Source organism: Cetorhinus maximus, chromosome 25 (assembly GCF_964194155.1).
Source record: "Cetorhinus maximus chromosome 25, sCetMax3.hap1.1, whole genome shotgun sequence".
Taxonomy (NCBI): domain Eukaryota; kingdom Metazoa; phylum Chordata; class Chondrichthyes; order Lamniformes; family Cetorhinidae; genus Cetorhinus; species Cetorhinus maximus.
Genome location: NC_135903.1, coordinates 45,263,021 through 45,285,983, shown reverse-complemented (window position 1 = coordinate 45,285,983; position 22,963 = coordinate 45,263,021). Strand labels below are relative to the sequence as shown.

General features: G+C 43.3%; 1 protein-coding gene across 4 annotated transcripts in view; it reads right to left on the bottom strand.

The window, feature by feature from the left end:
• Positions 1-2,656: 2,656 nt before the first annotated feature.
• The window catches only part of cdc27 (cell division cycle 27), a 118,302-nt gene continuing 97,995 nt past the window's right edge, over positions 2,657-22,963 (bottom strand). For all 4 annotated transcript variants that reach the window (XM_078529882.1, XM_078529883.1, XM_078529885.1 and 1 more), the window contains 5 exons: positions 20,381-20,498; positions 10,786-10,914; positions 10,621-10,695; positions 7,199-7,379; positions 2,657-3,699 (listed from right to left, as the gene is read on the bottom strand). In XM_078529882.1, coding sequence (XP_078386008.1) covers positions 3,608-3,699; positions 7,199-7,379; positions 10,621-10,695; positions 10,786-10,914; positions 20,381-20,498 — 595 coding nt within the window. In that variant the 3' untranslated portion in view covers positions 2,657-3,607. The remainder of the gene's footprint in view (positions 3,700-7,198; positions 7,380-10,620; positions 10,696-10,785; positions 10,915-20,380; positions 20,499-22,963) is intronic.

Here is a 22,963-nt window from a genome sequence, read left to right as displayed (position 1 = left end):
ACTGGCATCTGTGATGCTGAGGACCTCTGGAGGAGGCTGAGATGAATCATCCACTTGGCACTTCTGGCTGAAGATTGTTGTAAACACTCCAGCCTTGTCTTTTGCACTCATGTGAGGACGGGGATATTTGGGGAGCTTCCTCCTCCAGTTAGTTGTATAATTGTCCGTTACCATTCACGACTGGGTGTGGCAGGACTGCAGAGCTTAGATCTGATCGGTTGGTTGGCAGATCACTTAGCTCTATCACTTGCTGCTTTTGGTGTTTGGCACACAAAAAGTCTTGTAGTGTAGTTTTACCAGGTTGACACATTTTTAGGATGCTGCTCCTGGCATGCCCTCCTGCAGTCATCATTGAACCAGGGTTGATCCCCCTGTTTGATGGTAATGGTTGAGTGGAGGATATGCCAGGCCATAAGGTTAGACTCTGGTTGTATACAATTCTGCTGATGGTCCACAGAACCTCATGGATGCCCAGTTTTGAGTTTCTAGTTCTGTTCGAAATCTATGCCATTTAGCACGGTGGTAGTGCCACACAACACGATAGTGCGTTTCTCAATGTGAAGACAGCACTTTGTCTCCACAAGGACTGTGCGCTGCTCACTCCTGCCAATACTGTCATGGACAAATGCATCCGTTACAGGTAAATTGGTGAAGATGATGTCAAGTAGGTTTTTCCCTCGTTGGTTCCCTCACCACCTGCCGCAGACCCACTCTAGCAGCTATGTCCTTTATTTTTCAACCAGCTCGGTCTGTAGTGGTGCTACCGAGCCATTCTTGGTGATGGACACTGAAGTCTCCCACCAAGAATATGTTCTGTATCCTTGCCACCCTCAGTGCTTCCTCCATGTGTTATTCAAGATGGAGGAGTAATGATTCATCAGCTGAGGCAATGTGGTAGGTGGTAATTAGCAGATTTCCTTGCCCATAATTAATACTATGATACTTCATGGGGTCCAGAGTTGATGTTGAGCACTCCCTTGAGCCTGTATACTATTGTGCCACCATCCCACTGACAGATTTCCTTTCCTAAAGGACATTAGTGAACCAGATGGGTTTTTAGGATAATCGACAATGGTTTCATGGTCACTATTACCAAGACTAGCATTTTAATTCCAGATGTTTAATTTGTGTGTTAATGTATGAATTTAAATTCCACCGGCTGCCATAGCAGGATTCAAATTAGTGTCCCCAGAGAAGTAGCCTGGGCCTCTGGATTACTGGTCCTGTGACAACACCACTACCTTCCCCAATTGGGAGTTTGGTTCCCCATTGGACCAGGGTTGATCTTTTGACTTCATGGCAATGGTAGAATAAGGTTTAGTACCAGGTCACGAGATCACAGATTTCAGCTAAAAAGAGTTCCGCTGCTGATGGCCCACACTGCCTCACAGATGCCCAGTTTTGAGTGATTCTGAATCTATTCCATTTAGCAGGTTGATAACACCACGTAACATGATGAAGCAGGTCCCTGGGACTTCCTCTCCAGCAGGACTGTGTGGTAATTACTCCTACCAATATTGTCTTGAGCAGATGTATCTGCAATAGGTAGGTTGATGAGGGGAAGGTCAAGTAGGCTTTTTGCTCTTGTTGGTTCCCTCACCACCTGCCACAGATATGCCCTTCAGGACTTGACCAGCTGTGTTGAGTGGTGCTAATAGTGATGGGCACTGACGTCCTCCATCCTCAGCATGTTCTGTGCCCTTACTACCTTCAGCACTTCTTCTAAATGGTGCACTTGGAATGAAGGAGTGCAGATTCACCAGCTGAGAAAGGTTGGTAGGTGGAAATCAGCAGGAGGTTTGCCTGCCTATGTTTGACCTGATGCCATAGGGTCTGGAGTCAACGTTTAGGACTTGCAGCAACTCCTTCTTGATTGTATAGCACTGAACCACCTTTGGTAGGTCTGCCTTGCCAGTGGGACAGAGACTACCCAGGAATGGTGACTTGAGAAGTCTGGCACTTTGGCTGCAAGAAATGAATCAGCAAGTGTGACTATGGCAGGCAGTTGCTTGTCTTGCTTGAGGGACAGCTCTCCCAATTTTGGCACAAAGCCCACACAGTAAGTAGTGCTTTGCTGGGTTAATTAGACAGGGCACACCTTTGTCATTTCTGGTGCTGAGATCAATGTCGGGTGAGCCATCCGGTTTTATTCCTTTTTGACTTTTCTGTACTGGTTTGGTACAATACAACTGAGCAACATACTGAGCTATTTAAGGCGACAGGTTATGAGCAGACTAGCTGGGGCTTAGTTTCATGGTTAGATATTCCATATTTATTAATCAAATTTAAAGTTGACTAGAGGTCACAGAGGTGATGATGCAATGGCCTTTTACCAAAGCCTGAAAGCAAGGCAGCTGTAACATGAGGTTGGGAGTTCAGCCTTCATGGCTGGCATCTGGAGGATTGAACTCATCCAACTGTAACGTATCTTCTGTGGCAAACATCTTCATAATCTCAGCAGCTGGCCAAGAGTAAATGTAACATTGAATCTGTAATAAATCTTCAAATGTCTGACTGCAGATTGCATTCATCCTTCTCACACAGGTTGAGGGCTTGTGTCTAGCTCACATTCTTAACAGTAGCACGTTAGAGATCACCGGCAGAGTGATGGCAGTGATTATCCCAAGAGGGAAAGTCACCATCAACATTCAGCTACTAAAAGGTTTTCAAAGTATTTTATTTTGGATTTTTTTTCCACATCATTAAACTGAGGTGCAAATATATTAACAAAAAGACTTTTTCTAAGACTGTACAAATATCTGAAATTAAAAAGGGATAAGCAACGGAAAAAATCCACTTAAGACACCAAGTTACAGTTTTAAATGAAAAATGAAATTAAAAAAATAGACTACATTTCATACACCCACACGCATACACACCCACAGACACACATTGCATTTTCCATTCGTCAACACTTCTGCTGGTTTCACAAAGTGACAGCAGGCTCTTGGTATCAGTGCGAACTTAAAGGATGCCATCATTGTAAGCGATCAGCATGTGCACTTTACAGAGAGGCTGCCCTGCACTCTATGATGAAATAAAGTCAGGGGACAGGGAGGGATGTAAAAATACCTCCATTTACAGCAACTAACTCGCCAAAGCAACACAGTGGCCAGTGCAACCCAAGTGCTGCTTGAAAATTACTGCCATCTCAACTGCTTGCAACTTATGCTGGCCAATCATTGAGGTAATACTTGCCACTGGACTTGCACCCCCAATGACTAACAGGAACTCCTTTTAGGATTAACAGGGGGTTAAAAACAGCAGCACAATTATGAACTTGGTGACAGTGATGGTCAAGTCTTGCATGAGCCGAAGTAGCAGAGGAGGGGGGAGTTGCGCAAGTTCACTTTCAAATCAGTAATAACATTTACATTTAAAAACAAAGCCCCCTGTTTAACATGAATATTGCTGAGGCTGGAAATTAAAAGTTGATGGTGACAGGTTTCCTTGTAACCCAGTGGTGGGTGACTCCAGCCTACGTTCTTAACGTTGGCAAACTGCACCAGACAGACAATGCTCAAAGCAGAAATACAGGTTTAATGTGAGGGAAAGGTCAGGGAGTAGCAGCTCTTGCTCTGAAACCATATTTTGGCTGAGATGGCTTTTACAAGTTGAAGCTCTCATCGCTCTCTGCTGCATGAAGCTGGGTGTCATCAGCATCAGTCATGCTGCTTTCCTGGGATTCATCTGTTCCAGCTGTGAGAACAAATCAGAATTAGTGCCTGGCTCCAGTAATCTGAATCAGTACTTCAGCAGTCTGGTGAACTTCACAACCAAAGGATTTTGAAGGCATCATCAGAACCATCAAATCAACACCCACAGACCTGGTCAAGTTTCATTGCTGGTCTGGTCCAAAATAGTTAAATATATACAGCGAAGGCCAGTTATTGCCAGATGGAGGCAATTTACAAGGGAACAGATGACCATTCAGCACCTGAAACTTGTTCTGTCATTCAATCAAATCATGCCTGATATGCCCCTCAATTCCATTTGCCTGTCTTTGACCCAGGTCCCTTAATATCTTATGTCTAACACAATTAAGCCAGCATACACAATCTTTTTGAAGGGAGTTCCAGAATTCCATAACCCTCTACATGAAAAATATTTCCTAGAATGCAACTATTCTATATTCAACATACAAAACAGCCATTTGGCCCATCAAATTTGTACTGGCTCTCTGCTTGAGCAATTTAGCTCACCCCACTCCCACTGCACCAGCCCCTCCATCCCCCCAACTAAACTTTCACCATAGTCCAGCAAATATTCTCTCTTCAGATACTTACCCAAATCCCTTTCGAAAGTCAATTCCAAGTCCTAATTTCACATCTGAATGATCCAATTTTAGGATTATGCTACATTCTGAGTTACCCATTTAAAGGGCAGTTCTCTCTATACAGTTTTTCTATATCCTATCAATTCTCTTTATTACTTTGAAGACCTCAATTAGATCACCTCTCACCCATCTAATCTCAAAGGGATACAAACCAAGTTTATGCAATAGATTCTCAATTCATCCCTCGATCCCTGATATCATCCTGGTGAATCTGCACTACAAGGTGAATCTGACCAACACATCTGTAATTTTGTCACCCATTTCTTATAATATCCTTGGGTGGAAACAATCAGATCTTGGAGACTTGTACATAGAACCATAGAAAAGTTACAGCACAGAAGGAGGCCATTCGGCCTATCTTGTGCATACCAGCCCGAGGACACCCAGGTGCCCTTTCTAATCCCACCTTCCTGCACCCGGCCCATAGCCCTGCAGCTTACAGCACTTAAGGTGCAGATCCAGGTACTTTTTAAAGAGTTTAGAGTTTCTGCCTCTACCACCAACTTGGACAGCGAATTCCAGACACCCAATACCCTCTGCCTAAAAAAGTTCTTCCTCATGTCCCCCCTACACCTTCTGCCACTTATCTTGAATCTATGTCTCCTGGTTCTAGAATTCTCCACCAAGGGAAACAATTTTATCCTGTCCACTCTAAATCTATTCCCCTCATAATTTTGTACACCTCAATCAAGTCACCTCTCAGCCTTCTTTGTTCTAAGGAAAATAACCCCATCTGCTTCCTTTGCTGTGAAAATGTGTACTTATTTAACTATTCTTCCATTTCTTCATCATCCATTATAGTCTCATCAAAATCAGTCTTTAAAAGACTCACATTCCGCTTGATCACTCTTTATAAGTTTATTCATTGATTGTTCAGCCCAGGTTATTGGGGGTCAATTCATTTCTCTTTGAAGTTTGTCTGACTTAAATGTAAAACTTTGGTCTGTGACTATACCTCAAACTCAAATTCATCATATCATGGGCACAATTTACAAGATGTTCCCTTAATGTCAGGCTGTTAACTAATTTTGGTTCATTACATTTTGTCAAATCCCATATATCCTTATAATGCTTTCGTTATCCATATTTATGCAGCCATTGTCAATGACATCATTACTGTCAGGAGGTCTCTAGACAACTCCCAGTTTTGGATCCATTAGTGTTCCTTCATTCAGCCACATGGTGTTTCCACTACTTCATCCCTGACTGAAATCCCTCCTTTCTACTGCTGTAATTTTGTCCTTTATCAATATTACTACTCACCTCTCCTTTCCCAATTTTCCTGTCATGTCCAAAGATCCTCTGGCCTGGATTATTTCGTTTCCAGTCATACCAGCTTGTAGCCACGTCTCAGTAATGCTTATGGTACAGAAACAGGCCATATGACTTAATGGGTCCCTGTCAGCATTTATGCTCAACACAAGCTTCCTCCCAACTCATCCTAACAGTATATATGCACATATCTTTTAAGCTAAAAATGTGCTATGTGCATTTCTGCACAGAACCCTCATCTGGGTAACTGCCCCCAACATTTCTATACATCTGGTTGGTCTTTTTGGCTGACTGGGTGCATTTTATCCTTTGTATTATGGACTGGCTAATATCCCCAGCTTAGGGCAGGCAGAACTCTGCACAGCTCTGGAGTTTCATTGGGTTTGAATGCAATAGGAACCCACACAGTTGACTGAGTGAGAATTAATGAGGAAAATATTTAAGACCAAAACAACCCCTGTTGGAACTAGTGGGTATAATATTTGATTAATCTGAATAGATGGCACCTGTGTTACAGTATTTCTAATGACTTTGCAACAAACACATTTCATATCAGGGGATATACTTCCAAATCAGAGATGGCTTGCAGTGTCACACCCTTTTGCATCGTCTCCTGAACAGGTACTTTCGAGTCATCTGGCAGAGATACCCTGTGGCCATGCCGTGTCTGGGGCTGAAGGTCAATGTTAGGCCAACAAGTAGGGGTGAACCAATGCTACTTGGCAATCCTTTTCACTGACCATTGTGCCCTGAGATTTGTAATTACAAGATTATACTGGATAACCAAAGTTAGTTGATAGTAAATGTTGAACCAGAAGGTTGGTGCTAGTTAGGCTCTATAGCAGTAGCACAGCATGCTAAAAGTGAACACCCATTTCAAAGGTTCAATGCATACAAAGGAGTAGTTCAGTGTGAAGCATCTTCATTACTCTGATGCATCAAGGCTAGAATTGCTGATTGAATAGGTAAATGAACATTAATGTTAAATATATCATCTGTTGGCTTATGCCATAATACCTTGGTCTGATTAGTGTGTACCATGTGTCTACCTAGCAAAGATGTGGAACACTGCAGTGGCATATACTTCATTCCAGTAAGCTGATGTACAACAGCACAAGCTTTCTGCTAAAGCTCTTGATCTTGCTATCATTCACCTAGATATTGGGCAGGTAAAGGCATGCACTAGCTCATAAGGGACACAAGGGCAGCTTGTGGGAGCTATCAGTGACACTGAACCACAGCAGAATTGAGCGCAGTCAGGTCAGACAATATTGAGCCAAGAGGGGAATGCTCGTCCATCCCTAGGAAAACCGTAGACATATGCTGACAGAGTGGGAATTTGCCGCACATACTTTTTTAAAAATCTATTTTTATTATTGTTCATTTGTCTTTTCAGTTTACTAGTGTTCTCAGGGCAATAAGTATTTTCATAGTATTTCTGGGCTGACTTGGAACCTAATATGTAAGAGGCCATTTTACTTTAGCTTCAGGAAAATCATCAGCATGAAATCAAATACTCCTGATGCATCAGTCCTAGTTCACATTGTCCAAAGTTCTCTCGCAATATTCTGAGAATACACCAATACCAACCGGTATCATACTGGTACCCCTCACTAAGCTGTCCATCATTTGTCACAGGTTCCTCATCATCTGGTAAGTAGCGTTTGTCAATAGCCTCTTTGATCTGGTTGTTGGCTCCCTTTGGGTCAAGATCCATGGCCCAAGAGAAGTTCATCAAAGCCAGGTGTGTCTGTCCTAACTTCTTGTAAACCTGCGGGCAAGAAAGTATAAATGTTGTGAAACTGTGATAGAGGATGAGTTTCTGAAGCCATAAATAGCAAAAAAGGAATTAAATCAGAAAAAAAAATTGATGTAGGATATTCACCCAAAAATTCCTGTAGGGAGAGATACACTGGTGTTATTGCACATTGGTCTGCTGAAATTAGCAGCGTTAATCAGAAACAGTAACAGTAGAATGCAAAAACAATTTTAACACTTTTTTTTTCCACGGGATGTTGGTGTCACTGGCAAGGCCAGAATTTCTTGCCCATCCCTAATGGCACTTAAGGAGGAGTGGGGCTAGGCCAGTTCAGAGAACAGTTGAGTCAACCGCATTGCAATGAGTCTAGAGTAAGCCAAATTGGGTTAAGGACAAATTTCACAGAATGGTTACACCACACAATGAGGCCATTCAGCCCAGTGTCTGTGCTGGTTCTCTGAAGGAACAATTCCCTACTTTCCAACTTCTCCCTGTAGACCTGCTTTTCAGATAATAATCCAATTACCTCTAAAATGCCTCAATTGAACATGCTTACACCACACTCTCAGGCAGTGCATTCCAATTGCTACGTGAAAAAGATTTTCCTCATGTCACATTGCTTTTTTTTGCCAATTACTTTAAATCTGTGCCCTCTCGTTTTCAATCCTTCCCCAAGTAGAACAGCTTTTCCCTGTATACTCTGTCCAAATTCCTCGTAATTTTGAATACTGCTGTCAAATCTCCTCTCAGTTGAAGTTCCTCACCCCCCCCGGAGTCATTCTCCTCAAACTTTTCTGCACTCTCTCCAATGTCTTCACATCCTTCATAAAGTGTGGTGCCCAGAACTTCTCACAATTCTGCAGTTGATGCCGAATCAGCATTCTATACAAGTTTAACAATAACCTCCTCATTTTTGTACTCTATACCCCTACTAATAAAGCTAAGAGACAGAATTTTATCTTCCAGCACCAGACCGGAAATGTGCTCTTCTGCCTTTTCCCATTTCCCACATGGTTGCAATTAATATTTAAGTGCCAGTGGGATGCACAGGAGACACATGCGATTCTATGGTGGAGTAAGCTTTGCAGTGGTGAATCCTGTGCCGCTACAGGTGGGCTATAAAAGGACAAACAGGGATGCTCTGTATCATGGCTAAACTTTCCTGCCTAACTCCATTGCCACGAACATAAGACATATTGAGAGCCCAAAGGTAGCACGGGTGTATTTTCAAATTTAAATTTCACTTGTAAATATTTCACGATTTAAGCATACTGGCACACCTCATGTTTGGAACATGTTAATGTTTCTGGAGTTAGGGACATTTCCTTTATTGTGAAGAAACAATGTTGCATTTTTTGATTCATTCTTTATCAAGTGTTCATGTTTGTGTCCAGTGCTGTACTTGTCATTTTGTGGTAATGGCTGAACTTGCAGGCTCAGCTGGCCCTCCCTTTTATGCATTATAAAGGATGTCGTCCAAGATCACTCTCAATGGGGATAACGGAAATGTTGCAGGTGAACGCCAAGCCCTCTAAGGGCTCTGCCAGCCAACACCATGAATGCCAGATACTAGCATTCATGTTTAAAAAAAATATAGTTCTGGAAGACTGGCCAACAGCAAAGGTAATGATCATCCTCAAAATAGAATGAGAACATAAAACCAGCGAACTTAAAATCAGTCATAGGAAAGATACAAGAATCTTTGCTGAAAGGTTAGTTTACAAAACATCCAGAGACAGAGAATAAAATAGTCTAAGAATATCTAAAAAGGTCATGTTTAATCAACCTTGTTATATTCTTTGAATAACAAAGTATAGACAATGACAATGCCAGTGAATAAGCTATGAGTGGAATTTCAGAAGGGCTCTGATAAGGTACCATAACTTGCATTTTTATAGCAGCTTTCACAATTTCAGAATATCCCAAATCACTTTATAGGTAATGAAGTATTTTTGAAGTGTCGTCAGTATAATAATGCAGGAAACCCAGCAGCCAATTGGCGCACAAGTTCCCATAAACAATAATGAGATAAATGAAAAGATAATATGCTTCAGTGATGCTGATTAAAAGATAAACATTGGCCCAAGAACAACTCTGTCCTTCTTCCAACAGTATCAGGGGATCTAGTAGGGTCTTAGAGGTCACTGTTTAACGTCTCAACTGAAAGGCGATACCTCTGACAGTACAGAGCCCACTCAGTACTGCACTGAAGTGTCAGTCGAGATTACCGGCTCAAGAATTAGGAAGAGATTGATACAGGCGTTTAAAATCATGAAACATAAATAAGTAAAGGAGTAAATAAAGAGAAAGTGTTTCAAATGGCTGAAGTTTATAAACACAAATTTAAAGTGATTGCCAAAATAACCCGACACGACACGAGGCAAAACTTTTAAGCAATGAGTTAGGGTTTGGAACACATTGTCTGATAGGATGGTAAATATAAAATGAATTTGGAAGCTTTCAAAAGGAAATTGGATAAAAGCTAGGAGAAAAAATTGAAGGTTCATGGGGAAAAAGGAGGGTGGAGTGAGACTGCTCATTGAAAGAGCTGGTGTGGACTTGATGGACTGAATGGCTTGGTCCTATGCTGTACTACTCGGTGATCTGACAGCTCTCTGCACTGGGACTTGAGCCCATCAGTTTCTGACTCAGAGGTGGAGTCAGAAACCACAAGGAATTACAAATTGTAAGTTGGCAACAAATCACAAAGCAGGGGTAGGAGTTCAGGGAAGTCTCTTGCACTGGCAAAAAGTGAGAACAATTTAGAGTCAGAAATCGGAGGAATGGTATCCAAATTTGCCATTGAACTAGATAGGGGGCAATAGTTGATAAACAACCAGGAAATGTTCTTTACCCTGAAGTTCTTGTCTGTAAGATTTCAGCTGTGCAGCATACATTAAATTATCCACTGTTTTGTCTTGATCTCCACACACAGGGAACAAATTTTTTTTTAAAAATGATTATTTCTAAGCAGTTTCTCCATTTAATATTTATTTGCACTCACAAATCCCTACATTACTAATGACGAGGAGACAACATATGAAGTCTTCCAGGGTTGGTTAAACGCTGCCAGTTAGATTCTATTTGATGGTCGGAGCTACCAACATCAGTTATTGGATCAAGTATTTCACAATTCATTCCATGTCTCCCACTCTTCAACTATGTTTCGAATAATGATGAGAGAGGGCAAAGAAGGAAACAGAGAAAGCAAGCACAAATGCTTCTGAAACATGACAAAAGTCAAATCTCTCACCTTTCCTATTAGGAAATAAACAAGTGATTCTTTGGGGACGATTTGTTTCAGTTCTTCAAGCTCCTGTAAAGCTGCCTGATAAAAAGAAGAGACATCACAGGAAACTGAAGCCATGGTGACCCAAAATAATTCAGAGCACCTGTATAAAAACCAGAACATACTTACCTTGTACTTTTCATTTGCAAATAAAATGGAGGCTCTGTGGAATTTGCATAGAGGGTTTTTTGGGTCTATACTAATGGCTTTATTTAGTGTTTCAAGTGCACTCTCAGACTTCTTTAATGCATGCTGGACCTGTAAAAAAAAAAAAAATCCCAGGGATAGTTAGTTTTATGAACAAATCACCAAGAACACAAGAGCAGAATCCTAGACAATATTTCGACTAGAGGATGTTGTACAGCAACCAGGGTTCAATCAAACGTTGAACAGAGAGACAGGCCTCAGTTTAAGTGTTCAGTTCCTGTAAAGAACCCACAGCATTAAAGAGCAGAGAGGTCTCCCATTTCCTGGTCAGTATTCTTCCCTCAACCACATCTCATCTGCTGAGATTTTAATTTTAGAAGTACACACTTTCAATTTTATGACATGTGTGTTTGTACAGTGACACCATTCTTGCTCCTACAGAGCAAGGCTGGTACTGCCAGAATAGAGGAGAAAGTTCAGGGATGAGAGTTGACATTGAGCAAAGAATTGACTGAATTACAAAATATTATCCTGCGTCCCTGGGTTCGCAGCTGGGGTTTGGTTACCTGGAATCCCAATGGCCACTTTAAACAGGCAAGCCTGAATATTACATCTTACTGTGCCATTTCAAAGCTGATCCCTGCCCTGTCCTTATCACATGTCTAAACACACCCTTCCAGCAGGGTCTACTATTTAACAAACAGAATTTGGAAACCTCCCTAAACTAGGCCCATTGTTCTCTCAACCTGCTTCAAATTGGTTGAAGTGAAATCACTGGGGAATTTCAATGAAAAATAGGATTTGTGGAAGATACTGCACTGCAGTGTCAACTGGGATGGTAGCTTTCAGTATCATTTAGTGAAGTAGCTTATGATTTGCTAAGTGGGCACAGCAAGTTCCCAGGCCACACGAATGTGAGCAGTCTTCACAGCAGCAGACACAGCTGGAGTCTGCAGACTGTGAAACTAGTGAGCATCCAGTTCTTGCACAACCTGCATTAATACATATTTACCAGAGAGCACTAAGTGGAAGCAGGAACCATGGCCATTTTTCCCTCTCTACCTTGGTGCCAAAGTCAACTGCAACATCCCAAAGCACTGCCAACTTAGTACGTGCCAGGTACTGAACCCAACAACATGTAGTCCCTGTGACTTGGTGTTAACCCGTGGAATTACACTGCCGATGAGGCAATCAGGGATAATCCCCCTTTTACCGCCCTATGAGAGTGATAAGGCAGAGGCTTGTGCCTCTCATTTCCAGACACCTGAACAGTCACCTGCAGGTAGTCAGATGGTTTCTTGAAGAGAGGATGAAAAAAGTCAAAAGAAAATGTGGCTGAACTCCATTAAGCATAAAGACTGTGTGCAAAGCTTATTTTCATTTTGAAGGCGTTTTGTTTTATTGCAAAATCTCCATTCTCCTCTTCCATTTAAGTGTTCCAACATTGCACTGCCCTAGTAAGAATTAATTTTGCAACAGTAAAATCCCATTATCAGAGCTCAAGCGCCATTATAGAACAGTGAAGATTATTCCTTTACTCTCACATTTGTAGATTGCTGGTTTTTATTGCCAGCTTGTGTCCTGATTACTTACAAAGAAACCCCATGTGCTTGATCCAAAACACTACTTTCCCTTACAGTGCAATAGTGTTAGACTCATCAATCAGCTAACTGGTGTTACTCAGCTGCAACTAACAGCTGTAGGAGGACATGCCCGCAGGCAGGAGGCCCAAGCCTCTTCTCATAGCAATGATAGTGCTGGTAGCAAAAATCAAATGCAGAGCATCTTGTACTTTCCTCCCCTAATTTTTTCCTGTATATTCTATTTAGTATTAAAGGTGTTGGTGGGCAAGGGTGTGGGGAAGGGAAACTCATGTAAATACCAAATTGTTGTAAAAACCCACCTGGTTCACCAAAATCCTTCAGGGAGGGAAACTCTGCCCTCCCGGCCTGATCTGGCCTATATCACTCCCGATATGTGATTCACTCTTAACTGCTTGCTGGTACGGCCCAATAAGCCACTCGGTTCAAGGGCAGCAAATGCTGGCCTTGTCAGTCACATCCCAATAAAGTATACATTTTTTTAAAAATCATGTGCATGAGATTGACGGACAACTTTCAGATGGTCAATGATGCCTGCAAAACAGCTGTGATTGACATCGAATGTGATTGGTTGAACATTGACATACCATCTTTACAAGAGACCAGGCTCACTGAGAGCAGATCACTGAAGGGAAAACACTACATGTTCATCTGTTAGAGGAAGAGTTCAGAGAAACCCTGTGAGCAAGGTCTGGATGATAGAACCTCTCAAGTATTTGAGAAATGTATCCTCTTTATCAGAATTACTTTTTTAAAAATTATTCATCCATGGGATGTGGGCGTCACTGGCTAGGCCAACATTTATTGCCCATCCCTAATTGCCCTCGAGGTGGTGGAGATGAGCTGCCTTCTTTTAGCACCTACAAAGCATGGACTGCAGCAGTTCAAGAAGGCAGCTTACCACCACCTTCTCAAGAGCAATTAGGGATGGGCAATAAATGCTGGCCTAGCCAGCGACACCCACATTCCATAAATGAATAAAGAAATACACAAACAGGGCCAGTTAACCTCATGAGTATCCATGCTCCAATGCTGTACTCCACTTCAGAGGCAAAAGACCAGTTTTATGAGGAGCTTGACACTGCAATCAACATAATCCCTGAGTCAGAACATCTTTACCTACCCAGGGATTTCAACACCAGAGAGAAAGTGGACCAGGGGGCATCACCCTCCTGCCTCAGACGTCATGGCCTGAGAAGGATAAATGAGAAAAGACAGAGACTACTTTATCTTTGCTGCTACCATGAGCTTTGTATAATTAACACCTTCTTTCAGAACAAACTGTGCCACAAGGTGTCCTGGGGTCATCCAAGATCAGGGCATTAGCACCAGCTGGATCTGACCACCACGATTCATGACTCTCCAAGCAGTATTTAATACATGCCGTTACCACAGCGGTAACTGTGATACAGATCTCTGCTGTGCGCCAGGGGTTAGCATGCAATCCTCCAAGCTTTTTCATTCAAATCAGAAATGTCGCCCTCGTATCAACATCAGCCATACTGCCTACTCAAGCAAAAGCCAACAGTTCTGCAACTCAATTGAATAGGCATTCGACGACATTCCCACAAAGAGTGCAGAATCGAAATGGAACATACTTCAAGGCATTAACTACAATTCGGCACTGTCAACATAGGAAGCAAGAAGGGAAAATGCCAACTGGTTCAAGGCTAACATCACTATGATGGAACCTGCAGTTGAAGCCAAGCAATCCAGTCTCATTAGTTATGAGAAAGATCCAAGTGAGAAGACTCTGACTGCACCGAGAGCTGCTCGAAATAAAGTTCAACAGATTGCCAGGCAGTGTTTCAACAACTACCGGTTACAACTCTGCCAAAATATCCAGATGTCCTTCGACACAGGGAATGAGGAGCATGTATGATGGGATCAAAAAGGAAACAGGTCTATCAGCAAAGTAAATGCCTCCATTGAAAACAAAGGCAGAGATCATCATCACTGACTACAATAAACAATTGTCTAGGGGGAGCTCTGTCATCGAGGAAGCTCTGGACGCCATGGATAGTCTGTCTGTCATGGTAGAGCTGTATATAGAACCCACAGGTGGAGGAGCTTAGCAAAACTATTGACTCATTTGCCATGGGCAAAGCTCCAGATGTTATATCGCCTGAACTCATTAAGCATGGGAAACCGGCACTGCTGCAGCATCGAAACAAGCTTCTTCATCTCCGTTGGAGGGAGACGGCAGTGTCCCCGGATATGCGTAGTGCAGTGATTGTGACCCTGTACAAAAACAAGAGCAACCACAGCAATTGCAACAACTACCAAGGCATATCCCTGCTCAGCACTGTGGAAAAAGCATTTGCCTGCGTTGCCCTCGTCAGACTGCAGATCCTGGCTGAACGCATCCACCCCGTATCCCAGTATGGTTTCAGAACTGAAGGATCTACAATTGACAGTTCAGCAGCTGCAAGAGAAATGCTGTGAACAAAGGAGACCATTATACATTGCCTTCACCAATCTCACTGAGGCATTCGACCATGTGAGCAGAGGTATGTAAGCTGCTGGAGAAAATTGGCTGCCTGCCAAAACTGCTCAATGTGATCTATTTCCATGACATCAGCTATGACAGGACAACATCATGGCCCTTTGAGGTCCGCAGTGGGGTCAAACAAGGTCATGTTCTGGCATTGAACATGCTTTGGCATATTCTTTTCTTGGCTGCTTTCATATCCTTCAGGTAATCTACAAAAGATGCCTACTTACATACCCAAACTGACAAAGCTGTTCAACCTCACTCAGCTGGGATCCAAAACAACGGGGTGCCAGGTCTTCAGAGAGTTGCTCTACACTGACAATGCTGCACTAAGATTCCATCCTGAGGAACACCTGCAGCAGCAAATGGGTAGGCTCTTTCACGCCTATAAAGAGCTTGGCTTGACCATGAGCATCAAGAAGACAAATATCATGGTCCAGGATGCTGCCATACCGGCATCTATCAGCACTGACAATATGACCCTGGTGGTTGTTGATAGCTTCGTATCTGGGCTCCACACTCACCAGCAATCCGTCACTTGATGCTGAAATCAACACAAGCATCACAAAAGCTGCAGCTGTTATGTCCAAGCTGAGTAAGACAGTGGAGCAATAGCAACTTGACTGAGAACACCAAACTGCAAGTCTACCAAGCCTGTGCCCTCACCACACTACTGTGCTGAGATCTAGACAACATATGCTAGACAGGCGAAAAGACTGAACAGTTCCCACCTTTGTTGTCTCAAACGTATTCTTGACATCTCTTTGCAGGACAAGGTCACCAACTCTGAGGTCCTGGAACATGCCAATTCCATCAGCACACACTCAATGCTAAGCCAATGACGTCCACGCTGGCTCTGCCACGTTCATCAGATGGATGATGGCCGTATACCCAAAGGCCTTCTGTAGGGTGAACAGGCCACTGGATCATGACCTCTTGGGTGTCCATTTCTCCACCATAACGACCCCTGCAAGTGAGATATGAAGATGGCGGACATTGACACTGACAACTGGGAGACAGTCGCTGATGGCCGTAACCTCTGGAGGCTGACTATTTGGAAGGGCATTGGATGGGGAGAGCAAAAACAAAAAGCTCAGCTGGTCAAGAAGAGGGTCCAGAGAAAACAGAGGCCAGCAAATCGTGCATCTTCTCAGCCCACTGTCTTCCTCTGCAGCAAGTGGGGCAGAGACTTCCATGCCAGAGTGGGGCTCCTGAGCCACACCTACGCTTAACATAGGGTTGACTGACCAACACGGCACAAACTATCATCTTACAAGACGGAAGGTTGCCACTGATGATTTACCTGACAATGTGGAAAATTGCACAAATTGTACACAAAAGGCAGGACAAATCCAATCTAACTAAATCACGTCCCATCAGTCTACTCTCACTCATCAGCAAAGTGATCATCAAGCCATCAAAAAACACCTACTCAACAATAAGCCGCTAGCTGACAGGTCAGTTTGGGATTTGCCAGGACCACTCTGCTCCAGACCTCAACGCAACCTTGAGCCAAATATGGACAAAACAGCTGAAACTGAGACAAGGGCTACTGCCCTTGACACCAAGTGTGGCGTCAAACAGTCATAACAAAATTGAAGTCAATGGGATTGGGGGAATTCGTAACTAGTTGGAGCCATACTTAGCAGAAAGGACATTGCCAATCAACACAGCTCCAGGACATTGCTGCAGAAATTCCTCAGGGCAGTGTCCGAGGCCCAACCATCTTCAGGTGCTTCATCAATGACCTTCCTTCCATTACAGGGTCAGAAACAGGAATGCTTGCTGATGATTGCACGGTATTCAGTTCCATTCACAACTCCTCAGATACTGAAGCAGTCCAAACACATGTATGCTAGATCTAGGCAACATTCAGGCTTGGACTGATAATTAGCTAGTACCATTCTTGCCACACAAGTGACAAGTCATGACCATCTCCTACAAGAGAGCATGTAATCATGTCCTCTTAGCATTCCACAACATTATCATCACCAAGTCCCTCACTATCAACATCCTGAGGGTTACCATTGATCAGAAACTGAACAATGACCAGCCATATAAGTAGTTTGGCTACAAGAACAGGTCAAGAGACTGGGAACTCTGCAGCAACAACTCTCCAAAGCCTGTCCAACATCTACAAGACACAAGTTTGGAGTGTGATGGAATATTCTCCACTTGCCTAGGTGAATGTGGCTCTAACAACAAGCAGCTTTATATCACCCAGGACAAAGCAGACTACTTCATCGGCACCCCACTCACGTTAAACATACACTCCCTCCATCACTGTCACACTGTGGCAGCAATGTGCATCATCAACAAGATTCACTGCAGCAACTCCTCAAGTCTTGAGTGACAGGACCTTCCAAACCTCTATCCCCTTGGAGAACAAGGGAAGTACAAGCATGGGAACATCACCACCTACGAGTTCCGCAAGTCAGACAACATCCCAATTTGGAACTATATTGGCCGTTCTTTCATTGGTAGGTCAAGATCCTGGAACACTCCCTAACAGCACTCTGATGTACGTACACCATATGGACTGAAGCTGTCCAAGAAGGCAGCTCACTACAACCTTCTCCGTGCCAATTAGGGATGGTCAATATGCTGGCCTTACCACTGACAACCAAATCACAAAACAAATATAAAAACTTACTGGTCACAAAAGTGAAGAGACAGGGACAAATTCTCAAATAGTTACTGCTTCCAGACATCAAAATAGCAGTTGGCAGATTTGCGACTAGTGGAAATTATCACCAATAAGGCTCATTTTACTACATCTTTGATTCCTCCAATGCCCTACGTAACTTCAAATGTTACCTGCTTCCTGGTCCTAATCATTTCCTCTTCACTAGGAATGTCCGAACCCTCTACATCTCCATTCCCCACTAGGACAGTCTCAGAGTTCAACGCTTCTTCCTCAAACGGAACCCCAATCAATCTCCATCCACTCTCCTCAGCTTGGCTGAGCTTGTTCTCAATCTGAACAATTTCTCCTTCAATTCCATTTGCTTCATCCAAATAAAAGGTATTGCTATGGTACCTACATGGGTCCTAGCTATGCTTGCCTTTTTTGTGGCATATGTGGACCACTCATTATTCCAGTCCTACTTGGGCCCCCTCCCTCATTTCTTTTTCCAGTACATTGATGACTGCATCAGTGCCGCCTCCTGCTCTTGTCATGAACTGGAAAACTTCATTGACTTGGTTTCCAATTTCCACCCTGTCTCACCTACGCCTGGTCCATCTCTGACCCTTCCCTTCTTCAACTTCTTAGTCTCCATTCTGGAGATAGGCTATCAACTAATAGTCACGACAAGCCCACAGACTCCCACAGCTACCTTGACTACACTTCCTCACACCCTGCTTCCTGCAGGGACTCCATTCGGTTCTCCCAGTTCCCCCATCTCTGTTGCATCTGTTCTGATGGTTTAAAGCTCTTGATATTACTTCCTTTCTCAACCGATGATTCCCACCCAGCATGGTCTTCAGGGCCCCCCACCATATCCCATCCATTTCTCGCACCTCTGCCCTCATCCCTTCCCATCCCTCCCAGAACATAATGGTTCCCAGCGTCTCACCTTCCACCAGTCTCCGTATTCAATGGATCATCCTCTGCTAATTTCGTACCCATGAGTGCTCTCTTTGGCTTTTGCATCATGAAATCTTTTGTCAGTTGATCTCTCCTGCCATCCACCTGATCACAGGCCTTCCTATTTGTTCTTCTTGCCCCCTCCCCCTTCTACTGATTTAAAACTCTTACATTCCTATTTGCCTTCTGTTCTGATGAAAATGTTAACTCTTTCTCCCTACAGATGCTGCCTGACCTGCTGAGTATTTCAAGCAATTTTTGTTTTCATTTCAGATTTCCAGCATTCGCAGTATTTTGTTTGCTGAAAAGAGAAACATGCTGCCGTAGCTTTTTATCTTGTATCATCAGGACAAAAGAATATCAAAATTCAAACAACCACAAAAATTTATACTGCAGGAAAAAAAGGGTCCCAATTGGTTGGCAAAATCAACTCCAATTGGCCGAGGCATTGCCATGGAGAAAGCAACAGGCAACAAAAGGTTCCCCATGCTTCCGAATAATTTTTTTAAAAGTGCAAGGCTTGAACGTGTTCCTTTTGTTTGCAGAGGATGGGTCCTTGTGTATGAATGTATGTTGCTTCTAACAAGCATAATGAACACATTACGAGTTCGACTGATTACCTTAAATTGGTTATTCGTGTACCTATCAGCGCACTCAGGATTGTTCAGCAAGTGCTGCCCAATCAAAAAATCGCATCTAAATGTAGATTTTTTGGGGCGGGGCAGGGATTTTGGAAGCTGGCTGACTACGGTCTGTACTCTGCCTATCACAAAAAGATGGAGGAACATGTTGTTTGATTCAATCAGCCAATCACTGCGAAGTACAGACTACATACCTGGCATCGCACGGGAACTGAAATTCATACACAACGTTGCTCAATTATGTGGTAGGCAGGGCGTCTTTTTGGACTGATGGCAGCATCCCTATTAGTGGAAAATACCATTCACATCGCCACCGCAAAGCCGCAGCATGAAACAGCTCAGGAGGCGGCCATTCGACCCATTCAATCCATGCCAGTTCCCTACAGAGCAATCCAGTCAGTCCCACTTCCCCAGTCAGTCCCCATAGCCCTTTAAGTTTATTTCCTTCATGTGCCTATCCAATTTCTTTCTGAAATCATTGATTGTTTCCTCTTTTAGGAATCGAGAATATACCTCAAAATCAAACCCCAACCCTCAGTACTAAAGCAAAACTACATCACTCAAATAAAGTACATCCAAAGAGTAAACAATAGGAATTCACAGTTTGATGTGGACTGAAATCAACCCCATTACAGTAACCTCAGCTGGGGACATATTGCACTGCAACTTCCTGTTGAATACCTGTCTCAAAACAATAGGCTGCAATTGTTTCTCAAAATCTCATGTTCACCATGTCAGCATCTTCAGCCAAAATGCTGAGTGGATAATCCATCTCTGCCTCTCCCAATGTCCCCAGCATCACAGATGCCAGTCTTCAGCCAATTCAATTCACTCCAAGTGATATCAAAAAACGACTGAAGACACTGGATACTGCAAAGTCTATGAGCCCCGACAACATTCCCACAGTAATACTTGGTTAGCCTGCTGTTCAATTTTTTGAGATACTCCATCTTTCCAGGGTAATTTGAAGTAGACTGTTTACTGTTCACATCTGAAAGTAGCAGCCTTTGGCCCATTTGCGAGTTTGCATGATACACAGCAAACAATGATCAGATCAGAATAGCCATTGTCCAACAGGATAGCTCTGATGCACTCTTGCAATACAAATTGTAATCGTTTAACATTTGGTATTGTTGCGTTTGTCCTGATGAGTGCAAGACAAAAAGCCTCACCAATGTGTCTCACTTTTCACAATAATCAAGTTCTGTACAACCAAGCGTCTGCTTTCACGTTGATTTTACTGCTTACTTACCACACCGATGTGACATAGCAATACAGAACTTTGGGGATTGATATTAAGAGCCTTTCGGAAATGAATTTCTGCCAGGTTGAACTTCTCTTGCTTATAGTAGATCATTCCCAGACCATACCTGCAGAGAGAGAAAATTACACAGGCCTCATTCTGTTGCACAAACTTGGACAATAACTTATGAGTTTGTTGTTTTCCTCTACTTTCAAAGTCTCTGCTTTTAAAAAATTGGTTTGTGGACCAGAAACATGCAAAGCAAACAGTCTGTGGCTATTCCAACCTTCACCACTCAAGCATTGACTAGTGCGACATGTGGTCATTGACGACAATCAAGAGGAAAACGAGTGCTCAAGGTGTCAGTGAAAACTCTCATTTTGCTTGAGTATCTCTCCCCTCTCTCCAATACCTGAAGACTATAATAACCAGGCCGGAGAGAGGGTGGGAGAAACTGGCTTTGTTCTGTGAGCTGCATGGCTGCTAATCACATCTTAATACAGTAAAGCAATCAAGTCAGAGGGAGTACAGCTGCATTAAGTTTCAAGGGAGTAAGGCCAGGCTGGGTGGCCTCTACTTTACTGCCAGGAATATTACAGGTAAAATGGATGAGTTAAGGGTGAGGACTGACATGTGGAATTGTGATATAGTAGCCATCACAGACGTGGTTGAGGGAGGGGCAGGATTGGCAGCTCAACATTCCAGGATATAGAATCTTCAGGCGAGACAGGGGAGGGGGTAAAAGAGGAAGAGGCATTGCATTATTAGTTAAGGAGTCAGTTACTGCAGTAAGGAGAGATGATGCCTTGGAGGGGGCATTGAATGAAGCTTTGCGGGTAGAGCTTAGGAATAAAAAAGAGGCAGCCACATTGTTACTGTTTATTATAGACCCCCAGATAGTCAGCGGGAAATTGTGGAGCAAATATGTGCATAATTTGCGGAGGTGTGTAAAAGCAATAATAGGGCAATTACATTAGGTGAGTTCAACTTTCCCAACATTAATTGGGATAGACATAGTGTTAAGGGCTTGGATGGAGAGGGTTTCTTGAAATGTGTACAGGAGAACTTTTTAGGTCAATATGTAGAGGGTCCAACAAGGGATGGCGCCGCTGGACCTAATTCTGGGGAATGAAGCCGGACAGGTGGCTGGGGTGGTGGTGGGGGAGCATTTTAGTGATAGCGACCACAACATGGTACAATATAAGTTTGTTATGGACAAAGAAATAGACAAGTTACAAAAAAATGTTCTGGATTGGGGGAGAGCGGATTTTAGTAAAATAAGGCACGATCTGGCCAAGGTAGACTCGGAACAGCTACTTGTGGGGAAATCTACAGAGGAACAGTGGGGGGCATTCAAAAAGGAAATGGGGAGGGTACAGGCTCAACATGTTCCCCCTAGGGTGATAGGAAGGAGTAACAAGCCCAGTGAACCATAGATGACCAGAGATATTCAGAATACGATGAGAAGGAAAAGAGAGGCTTTTAGCAGGTACAAGGGAAGCAAATCAGCGGAGTCATTAGTGGAGTGCAGAAAGTGCAGGGTGGAGCTTAAGAAAGCTGAGGAGAGCAAAGAAGGGATATGAGAAATTTCTGGCTGGTAAAAGTAGGGAAAATCCCAAGATATTCTGTAAGTATATCAATGGGAAGAGGATAACCAGGGAAAGAGTAGGGCCCATTAGTGACCAATGGGGCAATCAATGGGTGGAGCCAGAGGACATCGGTAGAGTTTTGAACGAATACTTCACATCCATCTTCACCCAAGAAAATGAGGATGAAGGTATGGAACTTGGGGAGAGAGACTGCGAGGTTCTTAAGCAAATTGACATAGGGAGTGACAAGGTATTGGAGGTGTTGGCAGGCTTAAAAATGGACAAATCTCCAGGTCCAGATAATTTGTGTCCCAGACTGCTGAGGGAGGCAAGGGAGGAGATCGCAGGGGCTCTGACCCAAATTTTTCATTCCTCTCTGGCCACAGGGAAGGTGCCAGAGGACTGGAGAACAGCTAATGTGGTTCCACTATTTAAGAAGGTTTGTAGAGATAAGCCAGGGAACTACAGGCCAATGAGTCTCACGTCAGTGGTAGGGAAACTATTGGAGAAAATTCTGAAGGAGAGTATCTATCTCCACTTGGAGAGACAAGGTTTGATCAGGGATAGTCAGCATAGCTTTGTCAGAGGGAGGTCATGCCTAACTAATTTGAATTTTTTGAGGAGGTGACCAGGTGTGTAGGTGAGGGTAGTGCAGTTGATGTAGTTTATATGGATTTCAGCAAAGCCTTTGACAATGTCCCACATGGGAGACTTATAAAGAAGGCAAATGCACATGGGATACAGGGTAATTTGATAAGGTGGATTCAAAATTGGCTTAGTTGTAGGAGACAGAGGGTGATGACAGAAGGATGCTTTAGTGACTGGTAGCCAGTGTCCAGAGGACTACCACAGGGATCTGTGCTCGGTCCCCTATTATTTGTCATTCATATAAACGACATAGATGACTAAGTGGGGGGTAGGATTAGTAAGTTTGTGGATGACACAAAGATTGGCCGAGTGGTTAACAGTGAGGTTGAGTGTCTTGGGCTACAGGAAGATATAG